Source organism: Artemia franciscana, chromosome 13 (assembly GCF_032884065.1).
Source record: "Artemia franciscana chromosome 13, ASM3288406v1, whole genome shotgun sequence".
NCBI classification, from domain to species: domain Eukaryota; kingdom Metazoa; phylum Arthropoda; class Branchiopoda; order Anostraca; family Artemiidae; genus Artemia; species Artemia franciscana.
This window is the reverse complement of record NC_088875.1, coordinates 27,402,644-27,425,705: the sequence shown is the minus strand read 5'-3', so window position 1 is coordinate 27,425,705 and position 23,062 is coordinate 27,402,644. Positions and strand designations below refer to the sequence as shown.

Sequence of the window (23,062 nt, the reverse complement as noted above, 5' to 3'; positions counted from 1 at the left end):
GGGGAAACACCCCTTAAAAGTCATTGCATCTTAACGAAAATCACACCATCAGATTCAACATATCAGAGAACCCTACAGTAGAAGTTTCAATCATCTGTCTACTAAAATGTGGAATTTTGCATTTTTTGCCAAAAGACAGATCACGGATGCGTGTTTATTTGTTTGTTTTTTCCCAGGGGTGATCGTATCGACCCACTGGTCCTAAAATGTCGTGTGAGGGCTCATTCTAACACAAATGAAAAGTTCTAGTGCCCTTTTGAGTAACCAAAAAATTGGAGGGCCCTAGGTCCCCTCCCACACTCATTTTTTTCCCAAAGTCACCGGAACAAAATTCTGAGATAGCCATTTTATTCAGTATGGTCAGGGGAGGGGGTTATGGGGGGGGATCTTTCAATGGAGGAATTCGTCATGGGGAAGAAAATTTCCATGAAGGGGGCGCAGGATTTTTTAGCATTTTTTTTAAAGAACAATGAAAAAATAAATATGGAAAAGTTTTTTCAACTGAAAGTAAGGAGCAGCATTAAAACTTAAATTTCACAGAAATTATTACGCATATGAGGGGTTCACCTCCTCCTAATACCTCGCTCTTTACGCTAAAGTAACTTTATTAATTTCAACTATTTGTTCTACGGCCTTTGTGATTCAGGGGTCATTCTTAAGGAATTGGGACAAAATCTAAGCTTTAGTGTAAGATTGAGGTATTGACGAGGTGGTGAACCCCCTCATATCTATATATATATATAAATAAGTTGTCTGTCTGTCTGTCCGTCTGTCCGCATAAGACGTCTGAATTATTTCTATCATATACCAATTCAAAAACGAAAGTATTCAAGCCGATGTAGCTGAGTTGGTAACGCGTTATGTTCCAGGTTCTAGGTTCGAGAGGTTCCAGGTTCGAAACATTGACTTAGTATTAATACAAAAGAAGAAAAAAACTAAAAAAAGGTAAAAACTACAAAAAAAAACTAAAAATAAAAAAAAGAAAAAAACTAAAAAAAGCTTAAAAAAAGGTAAAAACTAAAAACTAAAAAAAAAAACTAACAAAAGGTTAAAACTACAAAAAAAAACTAAAAAGAAAAAAAACTAATAACTAATAAAAAAACTAAAAAAAGGTAAAAACTAAAAAAACTAAAAACTAAAAAAGAAAAAAAACTAAAAAACGAAAAAACTGAAAGATAAAGGAGAAAAAGAAAACTAAAAAAAATAAAAATAAAATAAAAAAAACTAAAAAAAGATAAAAACTACAAAAAAAATAAAAAATAAAAAAGAAAAAACTAAAAAAGCTAAAAAGAAGGTAAAAACCAAAAAAAAACTAATAAGAAAAAAAGGAAAAAAATTAAAAATTTATTTCAAAACTAAAAAAGAAAAAAAACGAAAAAAGGAAAAAAACCGAATCAATAAAGGAGAAAAAGAAAACTAAAAAAATAAAAATAAAAATAAAAAAAATTAAAAAAGGTAAAAACTACAAAAAAACTAAAAAGAAAAAAGAAAAAAAACTAAAAAAGCTAAAAAAATGTAAAAACCAAAAAAAAAATTAAAAAGAAAAAAAGGAAAAAAGCAAAAAATTTATTTCATCATATGGACACTCAAAGAGAAATTACAGACTGGGACACCGGGACACAAATGACGACCGGGACAGAGGGAATATAAATGACCGGGACACAGGGACACAACTACAACGGGGACGCCGGGGGGGGGGCACAGGGGGATATATAAATGACGACGGGGACACAGAGAATGTTCGATTAGAAATCACCATCAACAAAGCTCAAGGGCAATCATTAGAATCATGAGGTATAGACCTGAATACGGATTGTTTTTCCCATGGACAATTATATGTTGCATGTTCAAGAGTCAGTAAACCTGGCAATCTATTTATATGCACAGACAATGGGACAGCGAAGAATGTTGTAGATTCGCACATAATATATATATATATATATATATATATATATATATATATATATATATATATATATATATATATATATATTATATATATATATATATATATATATATATATTCACAGCAAGGTTGGGCGACAAGCTTGCTACTTGTTCCTGTAAAAACACCCAGCAACTGAAACGTCGATTCGACGCCCTATGCGCCAGCAATGGCTCTGGAGGATCTTTATCCTTATCCTTATATTCACAGGTGGGACAAAGGGGCACAACTACAATGGCGCGTAACGACTTACGCGCGCGGGGGGGCTTGCCCCCCCCCCGCGGGCCCCCAACCAACTAGGTGTTGGGTTAGTTAAAATACCCATTGTTTTTCCCATGGACAATTATATGTTGCATGTTCAAGAGTCAGTAAACCTGACAATCTATTTATATGCACAGACAATGGGACAGCGAAGAATGTTGTATATTCGCAAGTTTTACGTAGTTAAAAACATATATATATATATATATATATATATATATATATATATATATATATATATATATATATATATATATATATATATATATATATATTCACAGCAAGGTTGGGTGACAAGCTTGCTACTTGTTCCTGTAAAAACACCCAGCAACTGAAACGTCGATTCGACGCCCTATGCGCCAGCAATGCCTCTGGAGGATCTTTATCCTTATCCTTATATTCACAGGTGGGACACAGGGACACAACTACAATGGCGCGTAACGACTTACGCGCGCGGGGGGGCTTGGGGGGGGGGGGCGCGAAGCGCCCCCACCAACTAGGTGTTGGGGTGGCGCGTTAGTTAAAAACATATATTTATATATATATATATATATATATATATATATATATATATATATATATATATATATATATATATATATATATATATATATATATATATATATATATATATATATATTCACAGGTGGGACACAGGGACACAACTACAATGGCGCGTAACTAATATGGCGCGTAACGACTTACGCGCGCGTGGGGCTTGGGGGGGGGGCGAAACGCCCCCATCAACTAGGGCTTGGGGTGGCGCGAAGCGCCACACCAACAGCTAGTACGTAATAAGAACATACGAACATAGAAGTTTGTTACGTAAGCTAATTCGTCAGTTACATATATTTTTACTAATAAAAACGTTCGTAAAAAATTAAAAGTTCTAGTTGCTTTTTTAAATAACCAAAAAATTGGAGGGTAACTATGCCTACTCCCCCGCTCTTTTTTCTCAAAATCGTCCGATTAAAACTATAAGAAAGCCATTTAGCCATAAAAATAAATTAATATGCAAATTTCGTTTAATTATTCATGTGCGGAGAGCCAAAATCAAAATATGCCTTAATTTAAAAACGTTCAGAAATTAAATAAAAAAAACAAGTTTTTTTAACTGAAAGTAAGGAGCGATATTTAAACTTAAACAAACAGAAATTACTCCGTATATAAAAGGGGCTGTTCTCTCCTCAACGCCCCGCTCTTTACGCTAAAGTTTTTTACTGTTTTAAAAAGTAGAGTTGAGAGAAAGAGTCAAACTTTAGCGTAAAGAGCGGGGCGTTGAGGAGGGAAGAGCTCCTTTTATATACGGAGTAATTTTTGTTCGTTTAATCGTATACAGCCATGTGGTGTATCTGTGACTCAAAACGATTATTAATTTTGCGGAGATGCTCCTAAATGATAAAAATCTTAGCTTTAGAATACTGTGAGTTCACAGCGTGACTGTCTTAAAATCAAGCACAAAAAAAAATATGTATGAAAAATGACGGCTGATCAAACGGTTCAAGATAAGAAACAATAAGTAGAATCACGCCAATAGTAATTGATATTCTAAGAAAAGGAATTATAGTAGTAAAATAAAAACGATGGGCTTTTCAAGTTGATTTTAAGTGTGTACACGTTATTAAATTTCAAGGTATGCAACTAAAATTATTTACACTATTACGTTTGCTTCCTGATATCAATAATTTTTTAGTCTGAATTATTTTTGTTTTTTAAGAGATATTTCCAGAAACAAACCCAACTAATTCAAGATTCAATTTTGAATTTTGAATTCTAATTCAATTTTGGGGGCAGGGCTGGTTGCTCCTTGAAGACTTGAGACCCATAAAAAGTAACTACAACTTTCAATTTCCAACCAATGAGTCCCCTTCGAAGTTTATACGACCAGCCCGTCCATAAGAACCTTATATATTAACAATGGGGAACTTGCTGATTTTACAACCTTTGCCCTGGGGACTGTAGGGGGTTTTGTCAATCCCTGAGGCATAGCTATTTTCCATTTGGACTATTTTGAACAAAACGGCCATCTCAAATTTTGATTATATTCATTTGGGGGAAAAAGGCTTAAGGGTGCTGATATGTCCCCCCCCCCCCCTGAGTTTTTATTATAAAAAAATAGGAATCTCTTTTTTTGCAATTTTTTGAAGAGTTTCGCTTATTTATTAGATTTGCTTGTTTTTTTACAAGAGACAAAGAGACACACGTGAATATTTCAAACATAGTGTGTCGCTTTTACAAGAGACGCCCGCAAATATTTCTTACCTGGAAATTCTTAGTGCTCGTTTTCACAGCAGTGCAAGAGCCGCTTGCTCCACAGCATCCCTCACATCGCTTAGCAATAACACAGTCTGGAAAGATTAAGCCTGAACCATTGCGTGGAAGTTTTACGACGACCTTAAATAAAAACACTACACTTATGGTTTACTATTATAAAAATCACTTAGAAAGTCAGGGGAAATTATTTTTAAAATGAGTGATTTTAGGGGCTCTAAATGTAAAAGATTTCAGGAAATGCTTTTCCAAGTTTTGGTAATCAACGCTGTTACTCAAACCATTGGTTCACTCAAAATTATGTTGTCCTAGGTAAGAACTAAAGAATCCAGTTCATTTTGATCAGTTGGGTGTGAAATTCGAACGCACCAAATGTTTTAAAAACAAAAATTTGGCTAACTATGTACAAAATGTTGATATTTAGGGTAAAAATTGCATGGATAGGAGATATGGGCTTGAAGATTCTTAGATGTATGTTCCTTCGTGAAAAAAAAATGTGTTCTGGTCTTAAACAAACAATTTTTAGCATTGACAAATTAAGGAATCAAAAAGGTAAGGTAAAGAATACGGCACTTGACTTGACAGTTCCTACCGTCAGTGCTAATTTCCATGTCATGGCCTTTCAGCCAGGAAGTACAATGGCGGGCTGGGGGCCAGCCATCCTGTGCTTTCACAAACCCTTTATGTTTACCTTCCTCAGATTTCACCAGGTAACCATTTAGAGCGGAGGCAACTCTAGCTGATCTTATAGAGTCACACCAATGACCCCGGTTTCAAACCAAAAAACCAGCGACACCAGGACTCGAACCCCTGTCCTTACGTAAAAAGGATTTTAAGTCTGACATGCTAACCACACGGCTAAGACAGCATTTTGAGAAATAATTGCCCAGTAAACGGTTAGATTAAAACTTACGACCGATGATAATCCTATAAACCATTTGATTAGTTGTAGTTAATTAAAAAAAAACATTTCCAAAAACAGTTTTTCAAAGAATATTAAAAAGCAATATCAAATTCTAACACTAACAGAATTACACTTAAATAATAAGTCAAACTTAAAACGAACAAACGTTACCATGAATGTATAAATTAAACCTAAAAAAGCAAGAAATTAAACTGAATATAAGTTAAACTTCAAATGTGGATGCCTAGATTATGCTTTATTAACAGTATGACTTATTGACAGTATTGCCAGCCATTAATTATCTCTGAAATATTACCATTGATACAGCCACCATGTGCTCCCATTGTAAAAGGTATCTCAGACAAACATTTTGATATAAAAGAATGCTCATCCAAGTTATTTTCATTAGATGAAGTGAGCTTAATCTAACAAGATGTTTAGTAAAAGGAATCTTAACAAGGACTCTAATATACAAGAGGTTTGTGATTTATATATTTTTGTTGTATTTTTAGCGGATAGAGATTGTTTCTTATGCAGTTTCGGTTTATCAAATGACATTTACAGTCCACTTTTGTTACCAAACTGTATGTATATCTTGAGCTATTGGATTTAATCCGTTGAACATTTTACACCTGAACCTCCAGGGGGCGGTAAAGAGCAATATAAAATCCAAAAAAGAGCATTAACTCAAATTTATGTGCTGTAAATCATAAATAATCATTAGTTTTATCAATAGACATCCCCTTCCTCCTAGTTATTCTTGTACATTTTAATTCAGTCCATGGATTATTTTTGGGCCCAAGCCTTAACATGATTATTAGTAGAATACGTAGTATGAGTACGATAGGATCCATCTCCCTTTAAAATATTTATCTCGTTGTGAGTGGGAAATGGATGGACATAGCATCCTAATGAATATGACAGGGCTCCATAACCTCGGAGTAAGGTCAAATTTCAAACGGACGGTGGTGCGGGTAAATGTTTTTTACATGTCTTAAAATCACATTGAAGTTCTTAGAAATATATTGTGAGAAATTTTTCTGGGAAGCTGGCCAACTGATGTTAAGCATCAACATATCGCAACAAGTTAATCCCACAATCAGTTTCTCCATTGGATTTTTTTTTGTACATACTACCAATGTGTTTCTGGGGACCTTTTTTAGCATCAGTCCGAGAAAATGCATGTCATGGTGATTTAAGATGCTTGCTTGGCAGTCATATTATTTTGATGATCAATGGAACTTGTTTCAATATCCAAAAGTTGTAATGAGTACAAACGGCCAGGTATTCTTTTGGTCCTGATCATATCGGTTTTCTATTACCAGGCTTGCACATGAGTTTGGGTCCCCACATTCCCATCCATAAGCCATATTCCCAATATAGGCCCCATTTTACCCTTCTGAGTCTCAAGTCCCCCTCCAGGGCCACAAAGAACTTCATTAGTAGCTTCTAAGTCTTTTAATTGGTGATCGAGTATCAAAAAATAATAATTCAGCTCTTTTACATAGCACAAACACAGCTATATGGTAAATTTCATGTCTTTTGATTGGTGAGTTTGTATCAAAAATCAGTAAACAAGCATTTTTGATTAGTACAAACTTATCTACTTGGTAAATTCCAAGTCTTTTAATTAGTGACTGAGTATCAAAAGTTAATAAAAGAGTACTGTTGCAAGGAACAAACTCAGATATTCGGTAAGTTCCAAGTTATTTAATTGGTTACTGAGTATCAAAAATCAATAAAAAAAAGTACTTTCGCATAGAACAAATCCAGCTAATTCATTCATTCATAAATTTATTAAATACTAAATACACTATACAGCATATAATACACCACATAAAACAAGATCCCCTAAAGTTAACTTGTTGGGGAATAAATTCCAAGTCTTTGTGACCGAGTATCAAAAATTAATAAAAAAGGCACTTTTGCATAGAACAAAGTCAGCTACTTGGTAAATTCCAAGTCTTTTAATTGGCTACTGATTATCAAAATTAATAAAAAGCACTTTTACAGAGAACAAACTCAATTACATGGTAAACTCCAATTCTTTTAATTGACGATTGAGCATCAAAATTAATGAAGAGTATTGAATGAATATCAAAAATTAATAAAAAAGCACTTTTGCAAACAACAAACCCAGCTACTTCGTAAATTCCAATTCTTTAGTTGTTAACTGAGTATCAAAATTTAATATAAAAATAGTACTTTTATTAGAACAAACTAAGCTACCTGGCAAATTTCAAGTCTTTTAATGGGTGACTGAGTATCAAAACTAATACAATAGTACTTTTGCATTGAACAAACTCAGCTACTTGGTGAATTCCAAGTCTTTTAATTGGTGACTGAGTATCAAAAATAAATAAAAAGCTCTTTTGCAAAGAAAAAACTCAGCTACTTGGTAAATTCAAAGTCTAATTGGTGACTGAGTATCAAAAATTAATAAAAAGGAATTTTGCATAGAACAAACTCAGTTACTTGGTAAATCCCAAGTTCTTTAATTGGTGACAGAGTATCAAAATTAGAAAAAAAGCACTTTTGCATAGAAAAAATTCAGCAACTTGGTAAATTCCAAGTCGTTTAATTGGTGACTGAGTTTAGAAAATTAATAAAAAAGATTTATTGCATAGAAAAACTCACCTACTTGGTAAATTCTAAGTCTTTTAAGTGGTAATTGGTCACCAATTAAAAGAATTAAAATTTACCATGTAGCTGAGTTTGTTTTATGCAAAAGTGCTTTTTAATTAAATTTTTATACTCAGTCACAAATAAAAATACTTGGAATTTATAAAGTAGCTGAGTTTTTTTCTACTTTTTGTTAATGTGCTTTTTATTAATTTTTTATATTCAGTCACTAATTAAAAGACTAAGAAGTTATCATGTATCTGAGTTTTTCCTATGTCAAAGTATTTTTTATCAATTTTTGATACTCGGCCATCAATTAAAAGACTCGGAATTTACAAAGTAACTGAGTTTGTTCCATGCAAAAATGTTTCTTTATTAATTTTTGATACTCAGTCACCAATTAAAAGAGTTGGAAATTAACAAGCAACTGAGTTTGTTCTATGCAAAACTGCTTTTTCGAAATTTTTCTATACTCAGTCATCAATGAAAAGACTTTAAATTTACTAAGTAGCTGAGTTAGTTTTATGCAAAAGTGTTTTTTTTTTACTTTTTTGTACTCAGTCACCAATTAAAAGACTTAGAATTTACCAATTAGCTGATTTGGTTCGAAGCAAAAGTGCTTTTTTACTAATTTTGATACTCAATCACCAATTCAAAGATTTGGAGTTTACCAAGTAGCTGAGTTTGTTCTCTAAAAAAAGTGCTTTTTCATTAATTTTTCATACTCAGTCACCAGTTAAAAGACATCGAATTTACCAAGTAGCTGAGTTTCTCCAATGCAAAAGTGCTTTTTTACTAATTTTTGATACACAGTCACCAATTAAAAGACTTGAAATTTACCAAGTAGCTGACTGTTCTTTGCAAAAGGGATTTTTTATTAATTTTTAATCCTCAGTCACCAATTGAAAGACTTGGAATTTATCACGTAGCTCAGTTTGTTCATTACAAAAGTGCTTTTATATTAATTTCTGATACTAAGTCAATAATTAAAAGCCTTGGAATTTACCAAATAGCTGAATTTGCTCTATGCAAAAGTGCTTTTTTATTAATTTTTATGCTCAGTCATCAATTAAAAGATTTTGAATTTACCATGTAGCTGGGTTTCTTCAATGCAAAAGTGCTTTTTATTAATTTTTCATACCCAGTCACCAATTAAAAGACTTGAAATTTACGAAGAAGTTGAGTCTGTTCTAAGCAAAGAGGCTTTTTTATTAATTTTTGATACTCAATTACCAATTTAAAGACTTGAAATTTACTAAGTAGCTGTACCTGTTTAATAAAAGTGCTTGTTTTATTAAACTTTAATACTCAGTCACCAATTAAAGAATTAGAATTTACCAAGTAGCTGAGTCTGTCCTTAGCAGAAGTACTTTTTGATTCACTCTTGATGCTCATTCACCAATCAAAAGACTTATAATTTGCCAAGTAGCTGAGTTTATTCAATACAAAAGTGCTTTTATATTAATATTTGATACTCAGTCACCAATTAAAAGACTTGGAATTTACCAAACAGCTGAGTTTGTTTTATGCAAAAGTGTTCGCTTATTAATCTTTGATATTCAGTCACCAATTAAAAGACTTTGAAGTGACCAAAGAGCTGAGTTCATTCTATGCAAGAATATTTTTATCAGTTTTTAATACTCAGTGATCAATTAAAAGACTCGGAATTTACCAAGTAGCTGAGTTTATTCTATGCAAAAGTGCTTTTTTATTAATTTCTAATACTCAGTCACCAATTGAAAGACTTGAAATTTACCGACTAGCTGAGTTTGCTCTATGCAAAATTGCTTTTTTATTAATTTTTGATGCTCAGTCACCAATTAAAAGGCTTGGAATATAACAAGAAGCTGAGTTTGTTCTATGCAAAGGTGTATCCTTATTAATTTTTTATATTCAGTCGCCAATTAAAAGACTTGGAAGTGACCAAGTAGCTGAGCTCATTCTATGCAAAAGTGTTTTTATCAATTTTTGATACTCAGTCATCAATTTAAAGATTTAAATTTACCAAGTAGCTGAGTTTCTTTTAATGCAAAAGCGCTTCTTTATTAATATTTCATACTCAATCACCAATGAACAGACTTGGAATTTACTAAGTAGCTGAGTTTGCTCTATGCAAAAGTGAATTCTTTATTAATTTCTGATATTCAGTCACCAATTAAAAGACTTGGAATTTACCAAGTAGCTGAGCTTCTTCTATAAGAAAATTTTTTTTTATTAATTTTTGATACTCAGTCATCAATTAAAAGACTAGGAATTTACCAAGTAGCTGAATTTGTTCTATACAAAAGTGATTTTTTATTAATTTCTGATATACAGTCACCATTTAAAAGACTTGGAATTTACCAGGTAGCTGAGTTTGTTCTATACAAAAGCGTTTTTTATTAATTTTGATACCAGTCATCAATTAAAAGACTAGGAATTTACCAAGTAGCTGAATTTGTTCTACGCAAAAGTAATTTTTTATAAATTTTATATACTCGGCCACAAATTAAAATAATTGGAATTTACCAAGTTGCTTGAGTTCGTTCTATGGAAAAGTGCTTTTTTTATTGATTTTGTTATGCTCAGTCACCAATTAAAAGACTTGGAATTTACGAAGTAACTAAGTTAGTTCTATGCACAAATGCTTTTTTATTAGTTTTCGATACTCAAGTACTTAAGTACTCTAGTTTTCGATGCAACAGTACTTTTTATTACCTTTTGATACTCAGTCATCAATTAAAAGACTTGGAATTTACCAAGTAGCTTTGTTTTTTTATACAAAAGTGCTTTTCTATTAATTTTTGAGACTCAGTCACCAATTGAAAGACAGAAATTACCAAGCAGCTGAGTTTATTCAGTGCATAAGTGTTTTTTTTATTATTTTTTTACACTCAGTCAACAATTAAAAGACCTGGAATTTACCAAATAGCTGAGTCTGTTCTATGTAAAAGTACTTTTTTGTTAATTTTCTATATTCAGTCAATAATTAAAAGATTAGGAATTTACCAAGTAACTGAGTTTGTTCAATAGAAATGTGCTTTTCCTTTGATTTCTTATACTCAGTCATCAATCGAAACGCTTGAAATTTACCAAGTAGTTGAGTTTTCTATGCAAAAGTACATTTTTTTTAATACTCAGTTGGATATTAAAAGACTTGTATTTGACCCCGTAACTGAGTTTGTCCTATGTAAAAGTGTTTTTTAAATAATTTTTTATTCTAAATCACCAGTGAAAAGAAATTTACCAAGTAGTTCAGTTTGGTCTAAGCAAAAGTGCTTTTTTTTATTAATTATTAATTATTGATACTCAGTCACCAATTAAAATACTTGGAATTTACCAAACAGATGAGTTTGTTCTATGCAATAGTATTTTTATTAGTTTTGATGCTCAGTTACAAATTAAAATACTTGGATTTGACCACGTAGCTAAATTTGTAAATTTGAAAAAATACTTTTTTAATAGTTGTTGATACTCAGTCACCAATTAAAAGACTTAAAATTTATCAAGTAGCTCAGTTTGTTCTTTGCAAAAGAGCTCCTTTATTGATTTTTTCATACTCAGTCACCAATAAAAAGACTTCCCAGAACATCCTCAAACATAAAATGGAGTCGCCAAAGAAAGTAAGACAATTAAAGCGAACTTTGGATACACATTCTGGCAAATCCCCCCCCACCTCTCCGTGTAAAATTTTCCCTGGAAAGTTTACCCCCGGAAACTTCCCTCCCAACGGAAAATTATCCCCGCAGAAAATACCCCTTCCCCACAGAGAATATCTCCCCTCCCCGAAAAATGCATGTATAGTTGCTAATAATCATTGCTATATATTAACAATAAGTAAACTTCATAGCTTGTAGCCCTTCCCCCGTCCTTTGAGGGGTCAAGTCATCCTCAAAGACGTAGTTATTAGATCTTTTTACTATGCTGAACACAATGGCCATGTCAAGATTTTGATCGGACGACTTTGGGGAAAAAAGGGGAGTGGGAGAGAGGCTAGCTGCCCTTCGATAATTTTGGTCACTTAAAAAGGGCACTAGAACTTAAGATATCCGATCAAATAAGCCCTCTCTCAATGTTCACTGATTTGATACGACCAACCCCGGGAAAAACAGACAAATAAACACGTATGCATGATCTTTCTTCTAGCAAAAAAAGCAAAATTCCACATATTTGTATATAGAAGCTTAAAACCTCTACAGTAGGGTCATCTGATACGTTGAATCTGACGGTTTGATTTCCATTAAGATCACTTGATATTTTGGAGGTGTTTCTCCTCCCCCCTTTATCAAAAATTATGCAAATTTACTCAGGCTCTTAACTATTAATGAGTAAAATTCAACTTGATGAATTTTTTATATTTTAAATAAGCGTCAAAATATGATTCTTTTGATGTATCTATTGTTATCAAGACTCTATTCATTAGAGTTTAGGTAACTATTCAGCCGCATCACTCCTTACTTAGAGTTAATTCCTTACTTACTGTTTAATTCCTGTAATTTTTAAATCGCTGGAAATTGAGAATAGATGTTTCACCTAAGTATACTTTGTAAAATTAATTTTTCCGGTGTATAGAATTTAGAATAGCCTGAGCAATCGTTGGTTTCCCAGGGAATTTTGCCATAGCCCTTTTAGGTCTTCTAGCTCTTTTAGCCCTTCATGATAAAAATATCATGCGCAACAGATGGGTTATCTTCTTCGAATACTGAAGAAAAACCTACAACACCCATTTCTCAAAATTACAAACGAAAATTCAGGTAGCTTTCCATCCACAAATAAGTTATCAATTAGCGTCGCAGAATACTCAATTTTCCGCCATTCGAAAGAAAATACATCTATTTTTTGGTAAGTGATATGATATTTTAGTTTATACGTGAGCGGGGAGGGTCAACAAGGCTCTCCCTCAGACGATGTACTTGAAAAAAAAGACGGTCGGTTCAGATGGTGGTTGTAATCAAAGTTCTTGAAAGGAAGATAAAAGCAAACATTTGTTTTCTTACTCACCTCCCTTGGAGTACATTTTGCAGCATCGCATCCTTCAATTATGAGCAGAGCCCTCTCATAAATGTGTTTCCAATCTGACTTATCTGGAACTGAATCTCTTCCGCATTGGAATCGCTTCTCACGCACAAAATCCTGAAATAGGGCATCATCGGTCTCGTCTCTTAATATATGCATTTAATTAAACACATTTTTTTTCAGTATGTATTATTTTAATTATACACTAGCCATTGTTGGTTCCTCCAACCTTTGCACAAAAGTGATCAGATCCATTTGAAACCTGTGTGGTAAGAGCATTGAGATAAGGGGACAGAGGGGACAGAGGAGACAGATTTTCAAAAAGTCTTTCATCTATGCACAATCATACAAATCTCCTTATGCTATTAAATTTTGAAAATGAACGAACTTTGCATGTTTCGAACGTGTACTAACAGGAGGTTCTTTCTATTTATGTGTTAAAACTATTTTTTTTTCAGAATTTACGCCTCTATTGACAGAACTCACTCTTCCCTCACAGTTCACCACGAACTGTTTGATCCAGAGCTCTAACAAATGTCAAGCTAAATTCCTATACCTAATAGAATCCCCTCAAGAATGACAGCAATAATTGAAAAGCTGCAAAACTTAATATGCTTCCTGGGAGGGGGTGGTTAGAAATTTCAGACAAGTTTTACGGTCATAATGTTCGCATTTTTGACGGGACAAACACTATTCATCTTTTTTTCAGAATTAGATTGTTTTAGTGAATGTCTTACATACAACCAAACAGTGTAGCTGTACGTAGATCAGCAAAGCCTTTCGTATTTATGTAGATAGGGGCTTGGAACCTCTCTTCTAGGGTTATCATGCAAAGCGTCTTGTATTGAAAATGTTTCATGTGAAACTTTAACACTTATGAATTTTTGACATATTGGAAATTATAAAAAAAATGGAATTGATCTTTTGATTCGTCTATTGTACTCAAAATTTATTTTGAGTGTTATGGTTTCCATTCACAAAGGTTACTCTTTACTTGGAATTCACAGTACGAACTCTTTGGGAGTACCGTAAAATTAGAAGAGCTCCCTTCACCACTCACATTGCACGCCTAGCCCAAACACATTCCTCCAAGTGAGGGTAGTTATGGGATCACTTCCGCTATATTGATCTGAAGGACATCTCTTGGAAAGTTGACGTTTACTCCCATCACTTCTTATATAGATATGCTGACCTCCACCCTAATAGTTCAAAAAAAAGATTTATAATACTGAATGACCGTTAGCATTATGCATAATAATTAGAGTTTTATTTAGAATAAACAAACAAACACTTCAACCGCCAGAAGTCAAACTTGCTAATGCTAAATACTCTTTAAAAAAAATAATTTGCATTACCTACCAACTAAGAGAAAAGATGTAAGAAAAAGATATTAATAAAGGAAGTTAAATTAATATAATGAAAATAATATATATGAATATAGAGAAGCTCATTCTTTCCTCAACCTGGTGCAAAGCGTCAATTACTACATGGCATATACGGCCTGCAACGACCGTTCATTCAGTGTGGACTCTCTTTGCGTTTGGAGACGATCGTACCAACCAGTGATAGAATGGCCAACGAAACCAGGCGGATTTTTACACAGTATTTTTATGATTTTATATAGTTCATATATTTCATAATCTTCTTTCAGCCGCATATGGGTGGACTGCCAGTCTAAATCTTTTTTTTTTACAGTAAATGCTAAAAATCGGCGCTTCAGTGGTATGATCTCTGTTGTTGCTTGAATATGGCACTAAAGCTTTAGATTTCTGTTAGAATAAGCCCTCTACTACGATTCGAAGACCACCTTGCTCGATACGATAATCCCTGGTAAAAAAAAAGCACAAATAAACGACCAATCCTACCTGGGGGGGAGGGGTAGAATGTATATACAAGAGGACCAGTATACAACTTTTTGATGATTTTAATAGATTGGTTTTTTCATAGTTTTCACTTGATACCGTTGGGTATCATGTAATCGGGTATCAGGTATCCAGCCATCTGATTAGACTCGATGACCGTTGGTTTGATACTACAGTCCCCGGGGAGATCGCAAAAACAAAACCACCGTTCTTTGGGAAAATATATAATTGATATTTCCGTGGTCGGGTTTGAAAACTGCGCTCTAAGGTTTAAAAGAATTAAGTTTGTTCAAACGCTCTGAATTCGAATTTTATATCTAGATTGTTCACTGTTCTAATGATATTTTTCTACATTTTTTGTGATATGTGTTCGATGAGCAAATTTTATAATCAATGCACTATAATGTTTGGATTCGGCGCGGAAAGCAAATATTTGACACTTTTATGGTTTTCAAGGATTTGGTTTGTATCAGCACTAAGTGCCTTTTACTTACCACTCATCATCACAAACGGTTTGACCAAGAAGCTCAGCAGGCATGAAAGAACACAGTTTATCAGTTTTGTCGGAAATGAAACATGATTTGTAAAAATGTCCTATCCCAGTTTATGTGGAAGCACTTTGTCTTAAGGATTACGACAAGTATTACGGGAGACCATGGATTCAAATGAGAAAGTAAAAGTTGTAGATGATTTGAGCGTCCGAAACAAAAGTGTTGACACAATAAATGAACTTCTGGAAGTTTTAAGAGCCAAGGGTACAAAAATAGGTTCCAAAATTAATGTAAGGAAGACTAAGTTACCTAGACTAGGAATGAGTGGAGGCGAAGAGGTGTTGTTAGATAACAAGAAGATCAATCAAGCATATAGCCAAAATTGTCTGTGAGGTATCATTAGTAAATACGGTGGATTCTGTGAAGATGTAAAGAGTAGAATAGGCAAAGACAGTTGGGTTTTTTCACAGTTGAAAAAAGTTGGGAAGAATAGGAAAGTGGGTCTACGAACCAAAACTAGTTTATTGGCAGTAATGATAATGACTGTTGTCAAGAATTTCTCTGAAACATGAGCACTTCAAAAGGCAGAGGAAGATTTGTTAAATATTTTTAGAGGAACTGTCATTCCATTGAACACCCGTAAGACTGATCTTATGTCAAACAAATGCAATTCTATCCCACTTACTAGGAAAATATAAACTACAGTTCAGTATGAAAGAACGTCTTAATACATTTTACGCATTAATAATGAAAGATAGCAAAACATTGGTCTTTTGGGCCATCCTTCGGAGGATGAACGAGAAGCAGGTCACCCCAAATGGGATGGGAAGATGTCATGAGGAAGGGGAACACTTAAAGGAAATCCGAAGTTCATAGGAGGGGATAAAGTGTGAAGCTCTGAATCGGTTGAGATGGAGAAGTGTACGCAGCTGTGTAGACCTCAGACGGCTAGGTGCTGCCTTCAATTGCTAATACTAATGGTAAATTGTCAGGATAAGAGCCTTACCATTCTAAAAATTTCACAGCAAGAAATACATCACTAAGAGATTCGAACCTCAAGTCAAGATGAAATTTAATATCAACTCAAGTTTCACTACTCAGTTGAAGCAGGTGAAATATAGCACTTTTAAGGCATGGAAAAAAAATCATTTAGTCGACTTTATTTTTTTGAATAGGGATACAGGTATCAGGTTACCAATTTAGCAGAAAACTCTACATTAGGCATAATTGTTCTTAATCAGCATAATAATATCCATTCTTTTATCTATTTTGTTCATATAATACGTTATTGATTAGATAATTGGTAATTGAGCTTACGACAATGAAATACAGACTTCAGACACACTTTTTTTTACATTTCCGGCCGTTTACTGAACCCTTGTGGTTCTCTACATACGGGACAGAAAGGAAACAAAACAGTTAAAAACTACAAATATTAGAACTTACACATTTATTTAGGGCAACTCACCGTATCAGAAAAGTCCTGAGCATACCCATAATAAAGTGGATTCCTGCAAAATCCCTTCGTGTCTCTTGCGCGAGAAGACGAAGCCTTCAATACACGTTCAACGTAGGTGTAGGTAGAGCGAGAAAAGCTGGAACTTTTGCGATAATAAGATGTTTGACGTTTATCCCTACTTAAATCCTAAAAACGAAATGTTCAAATAGAAAAAAGTGAAAAAACTAAGTCTAAACAAATTATTTTGTGAAAAAAATATGCGACTAAAGCTCAATAGAAAAAAAAAGACGCTTAGCGACAATTTGACACTTTGCAAGAAAACAAATTGAATTAAATATCCTAAATACAAATACAGTATATTTAAATATAACTTAACCATAACTTACCAATTTGCTTCCATTTTATTGGGGTAATAAACGCGATAAGACATTAATTTCTCAAAAAATATACAGATAAAAGGAAGAATAAGACAATAAAACAAAAATCTTTAAGAACACATTCTGTAGTTGTGGGTAATTTTGATCTTATTAAAAAGCGTGATTATGATGTGAACCAGGGATTTGCCTGAAATATAGAAATGGTCATTCTGGTGTTCCAAGACACATTTAAGTTTTACAAGCACAAAAGTGTTAGCTATATCTGAAATTTAATATCTGTAAATTTGCATTATGCTACCTTAGTACTTATGTGCAATATAAGTACAATGTGGACGTTCTTATGCTACATTAAATTTACAATATACTTATGCTACCCTGCCAGTAGGGATTCCACCAAGACTTCTCACCCAGCATCCATGATTTCACCAACAGTCATCCTCTTTGAGGACCATTGACTTGCCATGGATTTCCCTTCCCCTGCAGAAATCCCCCTTAAGATTTTGCCACACGTAAAATTTAGCAGCCAAAGAAAAAGTACAAAATAGATACCTCAAAATGTCGATCAGATGTACTAAAGGGTAATAGAAGGACCCGATATCAATAATAGTTTTAGCACAGGGGCTGGCTGGTCTCCAATCACTTTCAACTTATAAAAAAAGACTAGAACTTTCAATCTCTGATCGAATATGCATATTCCGAAGTTTCTAAGACCATCAGGGGGAGTTTGGGGGCGAAGAAGGGCCAGCCTCCTCCTATATGGAATGAATTCTGCACTTTTTTTGGTTTAACCTTATTTTTTACATTAAAATATCAGGGTAGACCATAAATATTCCTGGAAATCAAGAGAAATTATCAAGGCCCAATTCAGGGGAGGACATGGGGATTTTGATCCCCCCCCCTTGTCCCAGAAATGTTTGTCCGACATGTAAAAACTTAATAAAAATGCATGAAAACACATTTTTATGCGTTTTTTAAAGTGTATTTGTAACCTCGCCCCTCAAAACGGCCCAGGGGATTATATATCAATTTCTAATTCCCCCCCACCCCCATCGCTTCCTTAGAACTGATTCTGTAATTATCAGAAGGTTCAATGAGAGTTGGGATGTTTTGGTATTAAAATTCACCCTTTGAGGCATCTTCCTTCATCCCTAACTAGAAACCAATCTCAGAGCCAAACTGTAGAAGTTTCAAGCTCTCATCTATAAATATTTAGAATTTTTTAGCTCCCAGCTGCAGAGGAAGCAATGCCGAATGGTGTGACATATTCGTCAGTGAAAATTCACGTAGTCCATAAAAGACACATTGTTAATGTGGACATTTATCTTAATGCTAGATTTAGCTCAGTTTAATTCAAATTATTTTTAATGAAGTTATGTTTGGTGATGCATAATTGCGCATTGGGTACTATAAAGGAGATATGGTGGAAGATTGTTCAGGTGGGGGGGGGGCACACGTCTAAAAGAGCTCATTTCAGTGCCCCAATTGTCATAACTCTCCATGAGCAGTCAGATAAATATAGGAAAGGATCTAAGGAGGGGGGAATAGGAGTTATAATCTCCTTTCATTTAGACCAAACCTGGATAAGGGTGCCGCGGAGAGATGCCTCCCTTACTATTACACAAAACAATTCTTATACTTATTTTAAAGCTTTACTTGACTAAGCTGATTTGCCTCATATTACCTAAAAATTATATGAAACAATGTATAAGTATAAATTAACTATATGGAATTGCTGGATTAGGAAGACAGTTTTTTTCTTCTTCTGTCTTTTTTAAACCAAATAATAACCTCTAAAACATTAAATGAAGGAGTGGCGAGGGACAGGTGCCTCAAAGAGTGCATTTTGATACACTTTTAATTAAAATTAAGAAATTATTCAACAAAACTACAGTTCATTGAAAATTTTGACTAAACATTCAAATCTTCTCTCTAACAGAATTCTCTTACAATCCAATACTTGATTTCTCTAGCAGAAAGCTGAAAAGGCGGAAAGCTACCAACCAATTAGCAATTATTGGCACATACACTTTACCAGCATCAAATCTTGGATTTATTGGGCAGGGCCCATATCAAATCTTGGTTAATCCTTGGCATGATTTGAAAAACGATCAGAATTTAAATATAAAAAAAGGTTTCTACTCAAAGTAAGGAATACCAATAAAACTTATAACAAACAAGAATTGTACCATACATGAGAGGGGCTACCCCCCTCCTCGAAATACTAAAGCTGGAGTTTTTATCGCAAAACCTTAAAAGCGACTACTGAAACACAGGGGCCACCGAATAAGAAACGTTTTTAAAACACTGTAGTTGGTAACAACTGATGGAGAAGCAGGCTGTAACTTGCATTGCAACTTGGCTGCAGCTTAAAGACGGCACTGGTACTTTCGATTTCCAATTGAATGAGCCAACTCCAAAGTTGAGGGGGAAGGGGAATATCACCCTTCCCATAACACCTTATATCTTAACAATGGGCAACTTGCATAGCTTACAGTCCTTGCCCCGAGGGCTGGAGATTCTTCCCCGGAAGCGTAGTTGTTTGGCATTTGGACTATTTTGGACAGAATAGCTATATAAAATTATGATCGAATGCATTTGGAGAAAAAGCGCGGGGGGGAGGCTTGTAGCCCTTTGATCACATTGTACTCTTAAAAAAGGGACTAGAGCTTTCGATTTCCAATCGAATGAGCCCCCTCCAAAGTTTATACAACCACCCTTCCCATAAGCCTTGTATCTTAACAATGGGTAACTTGCACAGCTTACACCTCTTGTCCAAGGGGCTGGAAGATGGGTTGTCAAACCCAGAAGCAATTTTGTTTGACCTTTGGACTATTTTGAACAAAACAACTATCTCGAAACGTGATCGGATATGTTTGGGGGAAACCGTACGAGGAGAAGCTTGTTGCCCTACAATCACTTTTGACCCATATAAAGAGCACTAAAGCTTTTAATTTGCAATCGAATGAGTCCCTCCGAAGTTCATACGACCATCCCTTCCATATGAAGTGCCTATGAGAAAATAATATATAAATATTAATACTTTGAACCCTTATGGCTCTTTACTATAGGCAACGCTATAGCATTGTCTCTGACTTAAACAGGTAAGTAGAAATTTTAATTTCCCTTCTAATGAACATCCAAAATTATCCAGGGAAGCATGGGAGGGGGGATTTTTCATGGGGGAGATTTTCGAAGGGATTTTACACGGGTGGGAATTTTCCACAAGGGAAATTCTCTGAGGGGGAATTTTCAGTGGGAAGAAGCTTTCCGGGAGGATTTTTCCGCGGGAGGGAGTTTTCTTGGTAGTAATTTTACGGGGGTGCCTAGACCTATTCGGTATATAGTACATAATATTATAAACTACATTTCTGCAATATTTTGTGATGTCGGCCGTTTATTACATACGGTATTTATCGGAGAAACTGCGACATAATAAGAATTAGACAATAACCTACTATTTATCACATAAATTTACATGGGAAACTTTTTTTTTGCAATATATTTGAGTGAATTCTCTTAATTATAAACCAAACTGCCATGCATTAAATGCTCAAGCGTTTACATTACAGCTCGTGGATAAAGATAAACCGCTACGTATGATTACTAAATCCTTTTGCGATGAAAACAAAATACATTATATTGTTTAACCCCAATGATTAAAACAAAACCTCGTATTTCATCTATTAGCTATTGATATGTAGCAATATTTGAATGTTTCGATTCCACATTATTTCATACTATAAAAGAAGAAGGAGTCTCAATCCTGGTTCGATTCCACGTAGCACTGCTTCATCTTAACGATCGTTATCTACCCAATCCTCCTTGCATCTTTTTTTTTTCCAGCCATATCCGTTCCAAAAGTGGCACTTAAAAGAGCCATTTTTATGCACATTGCGCTCAAAAGTGACATATTTAGTCCCAATTTAGGAAAAAAAATACATGGGAGTTAAAATTACATCTCATAAGAGTACTATTTGTCTCTCTTGACTTTAAGAAGATGCAAGTTCCCTATGTGGCACTACCTTATCTGACCTTTCATCAATGGTTGTAATCAAACTTATATCTTTTCTCCATTTTTCCTTAATAATACTTTCTTTCAGAGGGACTCACGAGTTTTCCAATCTTCACTCGATTGGAACTATTCCGTGCAGAGAATCAAAATTATAAAAAGAAACAAAATATGTTTCAGGCATTGGCAGCCAGATGTTTTTCAGTCTATAATAAAAAAAAAGTTTAACTAAGTTTTTTAGGCCCTAAAAATAAATATTTAAGTATGTGGCCACATTCTCGTTTATCAGAATGCAATTGCTGAAACAGACTAAGTAATTGTGTGCAGAAATTCATAGCCAAACCCGAGCTTTCTAGCTTACATTGCAATGACGCCTTTAATCAAGTTGTATGGGAACTTTTTTTTGTGTGTGCTTTTTTAAGGATTAAAATGAGAAAAAATTAAGTGAATCATAATAAAGAAAAGTAAAATGTAAAATAAAACAAAAAGTATAAAATCAAAATATTAAACAGTTGATTATATCAATTACAAAATAAAATAAATTTGCTTCATAAATAAGGCATGTGAACAATGTTCAGCGGTATGACCAATGGACATATTTTCTTCCTTCGGCCACGGTAATTCCTGACGCGTTCAAGCGTTCCAGTGGCTTCATACACCTCTATACAATTCATTTATTTATGGACAAACACAGGAGAAGGGGGGGGGGTGAACCGAATATTTTCCACAGGAAATACCTAAAACAGCAAGTTTCTTCAATATTCCAAATATATATATACTCCGAAAAAACGGTGAAACTACACTTTAGCGACTTTTTAGCGACACCTCAAAAAGTGTTGTGCTAAGCGATTGAACCTTTCAAGAATAGACCTAACTTCCAAATTAGAGCCATATTAGGAGTTTATTAGAATAATTGCAGTTTACAGGCTTTTTTGCTAACCCCAAAAGTTGTTGAGCCACGCGACTGGCTCCGGGAGGAGTTTTTCAATCCATCCCTCCATTCCACTTCTGCTTGCAATACTCGATATATGAATTTTACCATGAAGAAATGTCTCAACTTCGAAGCATTTTTTTTTAATTATATCATTGTCAAGGTAATAAATTTTGAGAAAATCCGACATTGAAAAAATAATTATTGGCAATTTGGCATTTCAATAAACGCCAATTCAAAAGCTGTGGTTGGACCAGAGCGATTTTTTTTGCTTCCCTGGGGTATTTCATATCAACGGCATTACCATAATTACCATAGCTATGCCCACTTGAATGCAAACTTGAAAATCTTTTCTTAAATTGTCATTGTAAGTACTAATTTCCACGTTATAAAATGCCAAGTGCATAAGTGGTTAAAACAGTAATTTACAGGGGTATCAATTGAATTTCTTGAAAATGGCTGTATAAGATAAGTCTCTTGGGTGTATTAACGCTATTCTTTTAAATACCGCTTTATTTAATGTTGAATATTACCGTCAGATTATTCCTTTTAGATCTACAATATTGAATGCCCACTACTTACTATAAATAAAAATAAACTGCAACTGATAGCGTCTTCTCCACAACATCCATTTTTATCTGAAGGCTATCGGTCTTGGCTTTTTCTACAATTAACCCATGGCTTGATGTGAATTTTTAAATTGAGGTAAATCAATCTTATTTAAAAACTTAAATGAAATAAACAAATACTAAAATTCCAATGCTAGATTTGATATTCTTTTTCAAAGGAAAAAAAAAAATTCCTTTTCTACCAACAAAACTACAGATGAAGGTATGCAAATAAACGTTGACGTAGTGTAAAAATTTTATGTGTAAAAGTTTAACGGCTCAAAGAAAGCTAATCGCAATAGTATATTCTATCTACCAAATAAAAGC

At 34.0% G+C, this 23,062-nt stretch overlaps 1 protein-coding gene across 2 annotated transcripts in view; it reads right to left on the bottom strand.

The window, feature by feature from the left end:
• LOC136034747 (balbiani ring protein 3-like) overlaps nt 1-23,062 on the bottom strand; it is a 44,141-nt gene that overhangs the window by 7,971 nt on the left and 13,108 nt on the right. For both annotated transcript variants that reach the window (XM_065716124.1, XM_065716123.1), the window contains exons 2-4: nt 16,820-16,996; nt 12,984-13,115; nt 4,469-4,600 (exon numbers count right to left, since the gene is read on the bottom strand). In XM_065716124.1, the coding sequence (XP_065572196.1) occupies nt 4,469-4,600; nt 12,984-13,115; nt 16,820-16,996 (441 nt within the window). The remainder of the gene's footprint in view (nt 1-4,468; nt 4,601-12,983; nt 13,116-16,819; nt 16,997-23,062) is intronic.